The 14,282-nt window shown below is 27.7% G+C and overlaps 1 protein-coding gene across 1 annotated transcript; it reads right to left on the bottom strand.

Moving 5' to 3' along the window:
- Positions 1-353: 353 nt before the first annotated feature.
- Positions 354-6,364, bottom strand: LOC125876757 (methylmalonate-semialdehyde dehydrogenase [acylating], mitochondrial). Its single transcript, XM_049558003.1, has 19 exons — positions 6,075-6,364; positions 5,887-5,984; positions 5,635-5,706; positions 5,389-5,550; positions 5,225-5,303; positions 4,983-5,137; positions 4,535-4,598; positions 4,284-4,363; positions 3,897-3,962; positions 3,015-3,065; positions 2,745-2,896; positions 2,578-2,668; positions 2,394-2,474; positions 1,516-1,593; positions 1,395-1,430; positions 1,263-1,306; positions 1,080-1,158; positions 621-711; positions 354-539 (listed from the first exon to the last, which is right to left on the bottom strand). Exons 1-19 carry the CDS (start codon positions 6,097-6,099, stop codon positions 430-432), a joined length of 1,614 nt encoding a protein of 537 aa, XP_049413960.1. The 5' UTR covers positions 6,100-6,364; the 3' UTR covers positions 354-429.
- Positions 6,365-14,282: the final 7,918 nt, after the last annotated feature.

Below are 14,282 nucleotides of genomic sequence, written 5' to 3'. Positions count from 1 at the left end.
AATATAACCTGCGGCATTGCCAGTTATTTTCCAATTACCAAAGCAAACAAAGTTTGCTATGAGAGTTGCCTGTTGTTATAGGTCAACTTAGCCTGATGGCATAAAAGATTACCTATTGTCATGTCATTTAACACTGTGGTGTCAGAACAGTATTCAAACTAAATTTTACTTAATTCAGCACTTTGTGTTCCCCATTTCTGTTTTTATTGTAGTATCAACTTGTGTTTTATTATTGAGAATCTTACTGCTTCAATTATTATACCATGAAAAGGGTCAGAAGGATCCAATAAAACCAGAGGGTACTTGGGGGAAATAAAATCTGGTAACAAAAGGAACACCAGGGTATCAGATCAAAACGGGCAATTTATTGAAATGTTCTTTTATTGCACTTTTAAGAGGGTATTCTGAAGTTCTTCAAGACACATTTTATCACTTCTGAGAAGTTGGCATTGCTAGTGAGACACCAGAACCACCTGACAAATCCTTCCATTGCTGTGTTACTGTCTTGATTTGGGTGTAAAACTGAACTCCAGCCTTGCCTACAATGAAATCCCAAACAATCAAATGAATACCAAGTACCATTCCCTAAAGACTAGAAAATGTATATCATTGTTCCTTACCATAGAAATTGAGGTCTCCAGCGAAGGACGCCTTGGATCCAGTAAAGGAGAAGAATGGCAACGGAACTGGAATAGGAACATTGATTCCAATCTTGTAGAATAGCAATAGCAGAAACAAGAAGCAACAATTTTATCAGGAAACAGAAACAAGAGTTTTATGGTACAGGCAACAGCTGAAATGGGATGACATATGATGCATACAAGGAACTGCTAGGCAGAAACAGCCTGGCACAATTCTCTATTCCTAGTGATTTGTTTTTGAGACATTACTAACCACACAAGCACTTCTATGAGAGAACATAAACCGTTATAAGGTCTTACAAAAAAAACTCTGACATGCATTCCCAAATTATCACATAATGAATATCATCCATGAAGTCGTGATTTTAAGTGAGGATTTAGCACCATTTCTTTTTTTTTCTCCATATATTACCAAGTTCATGCAGCAACATTTCGTACCTGGCCTGACTCTATCTCTGTTTGGAACTTCCTCGCTGCTACACCAGATGTGGTAAAGATAGCAGCACCATTACCATACCTGAAAAAGCAGAACGATATTAGTATAGGACATTAACACACTTCAAGAAAAATGAGTTTTGAGGCTGGGGAGGGAAAGAAAAAAGAACAGGGCACAGGGATTACTTATTCTGGTTAACAATGTTAATTGCCTCGTCCAAGCTGTTGGCCTGAGAGCATCAAAATGACAATTCTAGTTTAGTATATAACTTGATAGGTATAGGTGAGGCTACATGGTGGAATGGTTAACAACTAAACCTGCATGCAAAGAAGAACTGGGCCAAAGATCTCCTCCTGTAAAAAAACATATATATTATGTGTAGGTAATATGCCAAGATCTGAAAATCAAGAGGGAAATTGGAGAATGTACGACAACTACCTTGTAACATTCCATATCGGGAGTGACACCAGACAGGATTGTGGGACCAACAAAATTGCCTTTTTCATATCCTGGGACCTATTGGGCATCAGGGTAAAAGAAATTAAAACTTTCCAGCTCATTTTATAAATGAGTAGCTATTTGATGCAAGAAATTATGCAATTAGTTTCCTGCTCCCCCAGCCCAAGAAAAAAATGATCACGCTATTATTCCTTGTTGATTTTGACCACCTCACTCTGATTGGAAGTTGTTACAGAGTGACTTTGTAGGTGAGTCAATATGGTTTCCCGTAAATCCTTTTTTCTTTTCTTTTTCTGACAACTAACCTTCTTTCTTCTAGATAGGTAGTATTTCTTTTTCCATACGTTATATAAGGGAAAAGGGACTGTACTCAATCATCTCTTGAGACATAGTGTACTGCCCTCCTCCTTGCTTTACCTTATGAATTTGGACATATTTATGCAAGTAAATTCAAAGTAGCGCAACTGAAATAAGATCAATTCCGCCGAACAGAATATAAGGCACTGGAATTGCATCATCACACTGCCGTCTTGTAACTCCTCGAAAATCATAACATTCGCCTAGGATCAATTTTGCCAAGCTCCTCTACTCAGTTTGATTGGGAAGAATCCTTTTCAACACATAACTGAAATTAAAAGGATACCGAGTCTACGACAAACGACAAATATATTGTGTTTCAGATATTCATTCCTCTAACTTTAAAACATTTTAAAGCCATCTTCTAAGCTCTGATCATTTCCTAGAACATCTTTATCATTATTGATCAACTCACCCCTTTGTTTGCATTTATATGAAAAAGAACATTTTAGGTGCTATCAGAAACAAAAATTAGAAGATGAGCAGATATAACTAGATACCACAATATCTCTTCCGTCAAGCAATAATTTGGCTCCACTATCAACGCCGCTTTGAACCAATCGACATACTCGTTCTTTTGCCTGTGGTATCAAAAAAAGGTCAGTCCAGAATCATAAACATGGAAATTTGAAAACAGCAGTCGTTGAGTAACTTGTTTGTACAAGTCTTAAATCATGTACCCACCTGCTTGCTAATTACTGGACCAAGATCTGCATCAGGTTCTGTTCCAGCACTGACCTTCAGAGTTTTTGCACGTTCCAACAGTTTTTCTTCCCTGCAAGATTTAATGTAGTCATGCATCAAAGGTGTCAATAGTAAACTAAAAGATATCAGTGAAGTGGATCTGTTACCAAGGTTTTGAGTCCCCAACAAAAACCACTGTGCTCAATGCCATGCATCTTTGCCCTGCTGCACCGAAACCAGCCGCCACTAAAGCATTTATTGTAGAATCTATGTTTGCATCAGGCATGACAACACCGTGGTTTTTGGCTCCCATATTGGACTGAGGGCATTTTCAGTTGGTTAGCTATGTATTTAGCCTCAATACTAACAATGATGTTAAACATGTTTGCCACATTGGCAAATACAGTTGAGAGGAGAGTTGGTAATATTGCACTAACCTGAACACGTTTTCCTTTAGCTGATGCTCTAGAATATATATGCATACCAGCCTGAGGGGTAATAGTAAAACAAGGAATGGTCAATATACCACAGGATGAACAAACTGATTCAAAATGGATCAGAAATCTATTGACAACCGATTTCATTTGAAAAAGAAACCAAGAGTTCATTTATTGATGTATTAAACTTTAGTATATGCTTCACCATCCACCCCGCCTTTGTAATGTGTCAAAACCTTATTGATGGCAAACGGGTGAAAGTTATATGAGGCAAAGACAAATGGGAGAGACTTGACCACTCACATATAAAGCATAAAAACTAAGATTGAGACAACTACCAAAATATTTAGTCATTTATTTTAGCGCAAAAGAAAATGTAAATTCCACTAAGAGAATCTTTATTGACAAAATATGGAGAATCTAGATTTCTTTTCCCTATCTTTTGATAAGATAATAATTTCATTGGATTGCTGGGAAAATTCAAGGTATACAAGGTAGTACTCAAAAGTAGAGTACCTACACAAAAATGAGGTTCTCTACAAATGCCCCCCAATTATCTATAGCGCATTCAAGTTCAAGGAAAACTTGTCAATGCTTCATACTAGACTATCTTAAAATGCCGAGATGGTTATCTGCAATTAAATTTCTAAATCACTAACAATTTCATTTGTAAGGTCCAGCAACATTCACAACTGTGGCAACACCTTTCTGGGTAGAGATTTAACTATAACCTCCAAAACCAGAAAATATAAATAGTGGTAGATCATTACTAGAAAAAAGTATAAAGAAGACAAGTTAACCCAGATGCACCCCCTTCTCCCACCCACCCAAAAAGTACTTAAATTGTGGCTTAAGGTGTCAAGAAATCAATGCAGTACTCACTGTATTTGAGCCAACAAATGATATGGCTCTGATATCGTCATCATCACATATAGCATTAACAACGTCCTGCAAGACAGAGGTATCATCAATATCCATAATTATGCCATTCAAACCCATATAAATATTTCTACTACTGATTCCAATAAATCCATGTTCGTAAAAGGGTATGGATGGATGGGATGTGGCCAAGAAAATGCCTCCCAGGAAGCATCAATATACTTTTCTATGTAGCGGGATAAAATGGAGATTCACTACATAGTTTTACCCACTCCTTTGGTGCCGTTTAAAATATATAGAATAAGAAGGCCAGATAGAATCCATACATTTATTGGACTAAAATAAAGGAGCAGAATAACACATAACCAGCAACTATAGGAAAAGACATACATGGGTTCCATGAACAATATTTAGAACACCATCAGGCAAACCAGCCTCCATTGCCAACTCTGCCAACATCATGGAAGCCCCTGAAACCAAATGATGAAACAAAATAAGTCAAATGCAGAAGACAGCATAAATGATGCTCTCTTTTTTTTAAGTTATATACACTTTGCTTTACACAACTGGTACATGAACCTCTGCCCCTAAATGTTGCAACATCTTATGCTATAATAATTGAAAAATATGGAAACAGCTACCTGGGTCCTTCTCTGAAGGCTTAAGAATGAAGGTGTTGCCACAAGTAGCTGCAACAGGAAACATCTGCACCAAATTCGCATAAACTATATAAAGATGCTCATATTTTCTGAAACTTAAGCTTAACACCCATTCCATGTCCCCACCCAAAAAAACCCACAGAGATTGCATGGGGAAAGGGAGAACGATAAATGAAAAGGTAGTTGATACAAAACAGCCCATAAAGATGGACATCTGATGACTAACAATAGTGTCATTCTAATCAAAGATCAAAAGCTTTCTTGATCACATAGTGTTGTTATGTGAAAACAAGTGATTCCTCAAGCAAGGTAGAAATCAAGGATAAGACAACCAAGTTCGAACAGAGACGAAACTGTAAAGAAATTTAAGAAATGCACTTAAATGTATGGAAACTATGAAAGGAGAAAAAAAAAATAGGAACATGCTTACCCACAAGGGAATCATTGCAGGGAAGTTGAATGGACAAATCCCGGCACAAACACCCAGAGGTTCCCTTAGGCTATAGGTATCAATTCCATTTGATACATTAGACACATACTCACCCATCTGCAAAGTTGCCATTCCACATGCATGCTCCACCACCTCTTCACAAAACAGAAAAAACAGAAATTCAAGTTCACAGTCATCAAACAGAAGATGTTTCCTTATGCCTAAGTGAGTGAAGAACTAACCAAGACCGCGGAACACATCCCCTTGTGCATCTTTCAGTGTTTTTCCCTGCTCCATAGTCACATTGAAGGCAAGCTTATCCTAGAACAGACACAGGATAAATGAAGTGAACAGAGATCACAAGCAAGGAACTGCAGAAAGATACGGTAATCCGACAAAAACAAACCATGTTCTTCCTAATAAGCTCTTGGAATTTGAGCATGACCCGTTGTCTTGTGGTTATGGGTGTGTTTTTCCATGACGGAAAAGCCTCCTTGGCTGCAGAAACCGCAGATTTGAATTCTTTACCCGTGGTTAAAGGTATCTGAGAAACCACCTCTTGGGTTGCCTATGATCAAAACGCAAGCAATTATAAATTTCCCCTAGTATTAGCATTCCATGTAAAGATTGCAACTTTAACAGATAAACTTACTGGGTTTATAACATCAACGAATTCTGATGATTGTGAATCTACAAAGCTGCCACCAATTAAATTTGGAACTCTCTGATAAAAAGAAGATCAAGAAAGTTTTTAACCCTAATTAAAACACTGCTTCATAAGAAAATTTTCAGAGAGATTAAAAGCTGTCTCATTGATTGAACAGCGAACAAAAAGTATAAGAAATAAAGCATCATCACACTAAACCATCAATTAACCTAAAACATGGAGCAAATAAATACTGACTAGGGAAGTTCGATGCTTCCATGAGGATTCAGTAGCAACTGAGAAGTGATGATTAGCGAGAGCAAAAATCCCAGGAGTCAAAGACCTTACTTTCCTCACTGCAACAAACAAACAAGATTCATGGATTACTATCAATTCACAGAAAAGATTAATATGAAAAATAACAAAAAGGGTATGCGAAACCTCACCTCTATGAACTGAAAACTGCATCATTGTTCTAAATATTTTGTTAAAAAAAAAATGGTATATTCGAAATTTTAAGTCTCTCTATATATATTCAATAAAGGTAATGTTTTAGAGATTATTATCCAATTGATGATGAAGATCATCGTCAGTCTTAATATTTTTGGTAATAAATAATATTTGCCGTTTTGGCAGATTAGCCATATCAGATTAGATGTCATACAGTTGTCGGGTATCTTAACATATTAAAAGACCTAATTTTTGTTTCTTCTTCCATAAATCTCTTAATTTTAGATAACGTAAATCACATCTTTATGACATTTATATTTTAACATATAAAAATTGAAAATTTGGGATAAAAAGATAATGGGTACCTTTGAGATGATAATAACAAGATGTAGAACGCGAGTTGTGAATTGCAATTGAAGAAGTGAAAGCCAAAGCCAAAGCCATTTTTCAAATGCAGATCTTTTATCTAGAGACTTTTTAGAAAATGATAGTGTTATTATAAGCCAAAATAATTTCTTATCTACTTTTAACTATTTAGTTAAAAATTATATTAGAATTAAAACCAAGTAATAAGTTTAAATAATAGTTGAAATCAATATTAAATTTAAATGACACGTGTAGGCGAGAAAGGTTAATATAATCTTTTTATCTATAAAAGGAGAAGAAAAAATGACACATGTCAACACCACAAATTTTCAGTATTTTACATAATTTTAAATATATAATAGGATAGGAAAAAAGTGACACATGTCATCACCATAGAATTTGTGAATTTGAGTTTTTTAAATAATTTAATTTTGTATTAGTTAGTTATTTTCAATTTTAAAATGTTTAAACAATCTATAAACTTTCCAAACGCATTCTTTTTTTTAAAATTAGAAATAATTGTTTTCTATAATAATAATAATAATAATAATAATAATACAAAAATCTACTGTTACAAAATTTGTTGTTTCAAAAATGAATTAATCTTCATTTTATTATGAAAATTAATTAGATAATTTTGCTATTATTTTAAAAAAACTCAAACTGAATGCCAAATAAATCCAATATGAAATCCGTAGTTAAAAAAATATAAATAGCTTAGTCATTATTTAATCTTTTAAAATTGATTGCCAAAACAATTAAAAAAGAAATAAAAATAAATTTTATCCCACTTTTCCACATTACTAAAAAAGAAACACATGTCATCATCATAGAATTTGTGAATTTGAGTTTTTATAAATAATTTAATTTTTGTATTAGTTATTTATTTTCAATTTAAATTTAAAATTTAAAATTGTTTAAACAATCTATAAACTTTTCAAACGTATTCTTTTTTTAAAATTAGAAATAATTGTTTTCTATAATAATACTAATAATATAATTATTAATAATAATAATAATAAATAATAAATAATACAAAAATCTACTGTTACAAAATTTGTTGTTTCAAAAATGAATTAATCTTCATTTTATTATGACAATTAATTAGATAATTTAGCTATTATTTTAAAAAATTCAAGCTGAATGCTAAATAAATCCAATATGAAATCCGTAGTTAAAAAAAATACAAATAGCTTAGTCATTAATTAAAATTTTAAAACTGATTGCCGAAATAATTAAAAAAGAAATATAAATTTTATCCTACTTTTACACATTGCTAAAAAATAGGATCCAATTAACTACTAACCAATTCATTTTGAATTTTGAATTTTATGCAGCCCAATTAAATAAATAACTGTCAGATGTATCAGTTATCCAAATATTATATAAAGCCCTAACTTAAATAAAAATTACCACTTCAAAATTTCAAACAATTTTAAAATTTTCTGCTTGCAATTGTTGAAAGGAATTTAATTTTCATTAGGCAAAGAACTCCTAAACATCATTTTGTCCAAGTAAGTTGCCAAATATTTTTATACTTTTCTTTGTTCATCAAAATTGAATTATAATTAACTTTCATTTGTCTGTGATTCTACTTCAATTTGTGTTTGAAATTATGATAGCAAAGAGCAATATTAGAACAAAATTATGACTCCAAAATGATGCTCATAATTTGGATTCCCATGAAATATTTGAATTTTCCTTACACGAATAACTAGGCCGATGACTTCAGAAAATGGTGTAATTTACCTAGCATATGTGGCTCGATATTCTTTGACATTAAATCTTTATTACCTATCCTTCTTATGAATATATTTGTAGCATGTAAAAAAATTCAAATAAACACTAATTAAGAATTTTTGTTCCATATATATTTTTAAAAGGCCGAAATAAATGTGTAAGTTAGTTGTGATGTATGCGTAAATGTCGTTAAAAGTAAAATGTTCATTTTCACACACACGAAGGATGATGAATAAGTATGTTAAATATATCACGATCTGCAAATATACATTGGTGAGTTATATTCGATGAAAATGCTAATGTTATTAATAATGAGTAATCATGATGACACATCCGTAGGTTGAAATTTGATTTGCTTTATGAGGCTAATAATTGTATTCCTCCCTTTACATATTTTATTCATAAAAGAGAATCAACACTTACGCAATTATCCTTTTTAATCTCAATTTTTATTTTATTTTAGAAATAAAGGAATTTGTAAATATCTTATTTACCTCAAAATTAAATTCTTTATAAAAATTATATAAACAAATAATTTTGAAATTAGCAAAAAATATATCTATACAAAAAATAGTGTCGTGGATAAAATTCTAATAATTTACAGCACAATTGATTTTATCCAAATAACAAAAACTTAAATTTTTTTAATTTTTTTAAAAAACTTCTTTAATTGAAAAATAGGACATTAATTTTTTGATGAGTAATTTTAAGTTAGGTTTGTAGTGTTTAAATCATAGACGAAGATTTAAAAATCACCGCTAATCCTACTTTTCTCACTTTCTTATGATAGTATTCTATTGTCATGTAAATATTTTTAATAAAGGATAAAAAAAATTATTTTCTTTGTTGTTGTAGTATATAATAAGAATATAAAATGAATGATGCCTTACAAAGTGTTATTTTCATCTTTTCATTTTTATAAATGTTATCCTTATCATTTTTTTCATTCTACCACATAAAATTTTCTCGACATATTTTTAAACCTAATATAATAATTGACATTATTGCTTTTAAAATTTTGAATTAGAATTGACTTGAAATGAACTGACATGTATATTTTCACGCTTCTCTCATAATATAATGTTGGTAGTGCTTATAACTTCTCAAGTTTAATTTATTAATATTAAAAATAATACATTAATTATTTATATAAAATTAGTTTACCATTTTAAAATTAAATCTTAATAGTATCTATAAGTGTTAAACTATACTGAAGAATAAAATATATACCTATTAGAAAAAAAGACTAAACAAATAAAAAATTTCATAAAATGAAAGAAGAGAGTAATAGTAAATTAAAAATTAAAAATAATTTATAATTTAATAAAGATAAATGCTGATAGATTAGTTAGTGGAGAATTTTAAGGGGTGGTTTTAGTGTCCCATAATAATTTTAAATTTAAAAATAAATATTAAATATGAAAATTTTAATTTCAAATTTTTAATTGTGAAGTGAGGAAAGTTATTGATTTCAAAATTAAAAAAAAACCATGCATCACGTTAATTAAAAGAATTTTAAGGATTGATTTTAGTGGGTAGTTATTAGTTTAAATTTTAAAAATACAACATATTTATTTATTACAAAAAATGCAGATAATAATAATAATAATAATAATCTATCTATATTCAATATCAGAAGAAAAAATGTCACATGTCAGCGCCAGAAATTTTTAGAATTTTAAATAATAATTAAATATTATATAACTAATTAAATATTATAAATTAAATTAAAAATTGAAATAAAAATTGAAACATGTTATCAACTTACACAAATAATGACAACTGTCAACATTTTTAAAAACAGATATAAATACTTTTTTTAATCCATTTTATAAATTAGCTAAAAAAATATTATTTTGTAAGAGGTTGAAAATTTATTATCATGATAAATATATAAGATAATGTTAAAAAAAACTGATTTTTAAAAATAAATAAAATTATTTTTAAAATGATTTTAAATCGATTCTAGAAAATAGGGAATAACTGTATGTGATTCCTTTTTTATGGGAAGTTATCATATATTTTTAATGTGAAATATTTTTAACTATCTTTCCGCAACTTCTAAATTTAATATTTTAAAAATAATAAGAAGAATTCACTATTATTTTAAATAAATAGATTGCTGCATTTATATATAAAATGTTTAATATGTTTTAAACATGATAAGAAGAATAATTCATTTATATATAAAATCCTTGCCATTAGAAAAACTAATAAAAATATATGTAAAGCGGTAGTCTATATATCTATATCTATATCTCATTGTTAACTTTTAAAATTGTCAAAAAATAAAAAGTTAAAAATTGCAAACACAAAAAAAAAAAAAGTTACGTAAAATGCAAACACTAAAAATAAAAATTGCAAACACTATAAAAACATTGCAAAATCTTACGCTTACAAAAATCACAATTTCAATACCGAATTAATCTTTATTTAGAAAAAAAAAATTATTCAATTAAATAGGGAGTTTTAAAACTTCTTTTCCATGTTGCTAAAAATTAGGATTCGATAACTATTAACCAATTCATTTTGAATTCTAAATTTTAAGTAGCCAATTATATAAATAAGTTACAGATAAGTCCTAATTAAATATATGTGGTCACTTTAAAATTTCATTAACTTTAAACTTTTGGATTTAAGATAAATAATATTTATCTATATCTAGCAAGAGTTAAATTCTATCTTGAACAACATAACAAATATAAGTCATTTAGCAAATTTAAAAATTCACAATATTATATAATAACAACATTAAATTAAGTTGAAAATTGTGATTCTAAAATATATGGCACAATTTATAATTTTCAATTTATTTTTTTTTTAAAAATTGAATACAAGATAACTATTATTACTCATAATATACTCAAGCGGATAAATTCAAATCAACAACCTCTCATTCATAGCCATATGTTTTCTAATACAATTCAAATTAAAATTTTAAAATATCCAATACAAACTTTGAGTAAATCTAATATAGCGGTTGTATTAATTAAGATTATTTTTACCTTTAAATCAATTTTATATTATTATATTTTTACACAAATTTAATACTAAAAAATATTTTGATTTTAACTAAAACATATATAGAAAATGTATTAACATGCCATTTAATTTCATGATATCAAATATTTTATATGAAATGTTAGAATTAATAAATTATTAACATAATATTTTTTATTCAAACAACATAAAAAGAACAAAGTACAAACACGTAAAAATATTTGAAGCATCTCATATTTGATCAAAATAAAATAATCATAAAATTAATAGTATCCTTAGAAAAAAATCACCATAATAAATTATAAAACTAAAAGATATAATAGTTTAACACAATAAAATAAAGTGTGTACTAATAATATTAATTTAATATGCTCAAATAAAAAAGTTAATGATTAATATTATTGTATTATTATAAATAAATTCTATTATTAAGTGTATAATACATTTTATTAGTTATTTTTAATTATAAAATTATTATATTTTAAATTATTCGTGCAATGCGCGGACATGTATACTAGTCTATATATATATATAAAGGAGGATCATAGAAAAGGTGATGTGGTACCTCTTTATGGCCTCCATTTGCATTTAGCATTTTTCTTCTTTTTTTGTTTTTTTTTTTAATTAATTATTATATTATAAAAATAAATTACTTAAATTTATTACAAATAAATATTTTATTGATGGAGGAACATTTATAACAAAAACTCTTCATATTTTTTTTTATTTGTCTCACTTATAAAAAAAAGAGAAACATAATTTATCTTTTTTTGACTTTATTTTAATTCAAATTAATTATTATATTGTAAAAATATATTACTTAATTTATACAAATAAATATTTTATTAATGTAGGAACATTTACAACGAAAAAATTCTCCACATTCTTTTTTCTATTTTTTTTATCTCATTTCAAATCATGAAATGATAATAAATTTTTTTACATTTTAAGTATTTTTATCTTTATTTTTTAATTTATTCACAAGGAGTTATTACCCATGACTTTCCTTTCTTTAATTTTTACTTTTAATAATATTCATAACTCTCATAATTTTTATGTCCATAACCTAAACTTATGGTATTCCTTTATTTTGCCTATAAATTCATATTAGTTTCATGAAAATTCACATTCACAATCATCCTTTCTCTTTTCATTATATTGGTTTGGTTTGTAGCAAAAAAGAAGTACATGAAGGTAAGAAATATTTCATTGCAAAATTTTATTTTTTATTTCCTCTATTTTTGTCTATATAAATTCGTATTTGGTTTGTGAATGAAACTAACGTGTATAAAAAAAATACATGAAATTAATAAATATATCATTCTCAAGTCCTTATTTTTTTCATTTCCTCTATTTTGTCTATATATTCATATTTATTTTCATGAAGATTCACATACAAAGTCATTCTTAAGTCTTTCTTTTTATTTTTATGTACTTTGACATGCTTTCTTAATATTTTTTAATGTTTGTATTATTAGTCATCAAGCAAGTATGGTTAAAAAAAATCTCTGTAATTCTTAACAATGTTTTGTTTGTATGCAATTGCTCTTACTAATAGTTAGTTTTCCGGATATAATATAGTTTGATTATAATATTTGTTAGATTTCAAGAAATAATAATTATTTAGTATTGTTAGTACTATTGAAAAGATAATATACAAATATATTACATATAGTTTAAATTTCGTTCTTTCTTTTGACATTATTATTTTTAATTGGTATATGATATTTTTTTTATTCAATTGGTTGCATATAATGAAGAGTTTGACATATGGATCAAAACATGATGGCGGATCTACTTGCAAAGGAAGATGATAGAAGGAAAAAAAATGAAGCATAATTAGAGATTATTTTTTTACTTTGAATTGTATTAGCAACTTAGTTACTTTTGCTAAAATTTTCTAAATTTTGATTTCTATAAATAATTTAGCTAAATGTATTATACTGTCAATGCTAATCAGTTGATCCTTTATTATTCTACTTTTTCTTTGTTATGAAGCAAAATTAATATAATTATCTCATTTTAATAACAACAAAAAAAATTATGATGATTAGGAGTTTCATTTTTATTATAATTATAAAAAAGTAATTGAAAAATAAAATATTATTTTCATGATGCCATTTTTTGCGTATGTAACAATCTATTTTCGTCACCGTTCTTTTTGCTTTGAAATGTATTTATAATTTTTATGTAGTCACCAATTTTTATATTTTCTCTGTTCATTTTTTGTATTTTCACCCCTTATTTTTATTTATTTATTTTATAAATAAAATCAATGCATAATTAGTAATACATTTAATGTCTAATAAAATTATACATTTGAATTATTTATAACTCATGTCTCTTCATCTTACTTGTAACTTTTAATATTAAATATTATTCATAACTTTTGTATGTTTCATTTTTCAAATAATTAATGTTTAAAAAATTATAATAAGCAAATATAATAATAAGGATATACTAAAAAAAATCAAATTTGTTTTGACGAAATCAGAGTTTGAATAGAAAATTAGTACTCCTACAAAAGATAGAGAAAATTAAAACATATAAAATATTTTCAACATAATACAATATATTGTTATTTCAATATATTATCTCTTATTCCATTTACTTCACCACGGTGAATATTTTGTTCCACTATACATATACAAAAAAAATTATATTTTATATGTTTAAAAAATATAAAAAAAACTATGATATCGCAAATGAAGAGATCTATATATTCGATACTAACCTAAATATTTCATATTTCATATTATTATCTTATAAATATTTCATAAAGCCGCGCGAAGTGCGGATAATTTCACTAGTTCAAGATATACTAAAAAAACGCAGGATATAGTCAAATATGGAACTTAGTAAAGACATAATAATTTAGAGAGATTTAGTCAATATCTCTTTAAATTAAGGAAAGGATCACAAAATAAGAGAGAATTTATATTAGGGATTTGCATATCTACCCCTTGGAGTTTTGAGTAGTACTGTTATTTATTGGTAAAAAAATAAGTTCTATAGAATATATTGAATTCAAAATAGGATAAATGAGAATTTAGGGGTGTGCATTCGGTTTTTCGGTTTGATTTTACACTATTTGATTT

The sequence above is a fragment of the Solanum stenotomum genome, chromosome 1 (genome assembly GCF_019186545.1).
Source record: "Solanum stenotomum isolate F172 chromosome 1, ASM1918654v1, whole genome shotgun sequence".
NCBI classification, from domain to species: domain Eukaryota; kingdom Viridiplantae; phylum Streptophyta; class Magnoliopsida; order Solanales; family Solanaceae; genus Solanum; species Solanum stenotomum.
The sequence above is the reverse complement of the archived record's forward strand: the minus strand, read 5'-3'. Positions and strand labels throughout refer to the sequence as shown.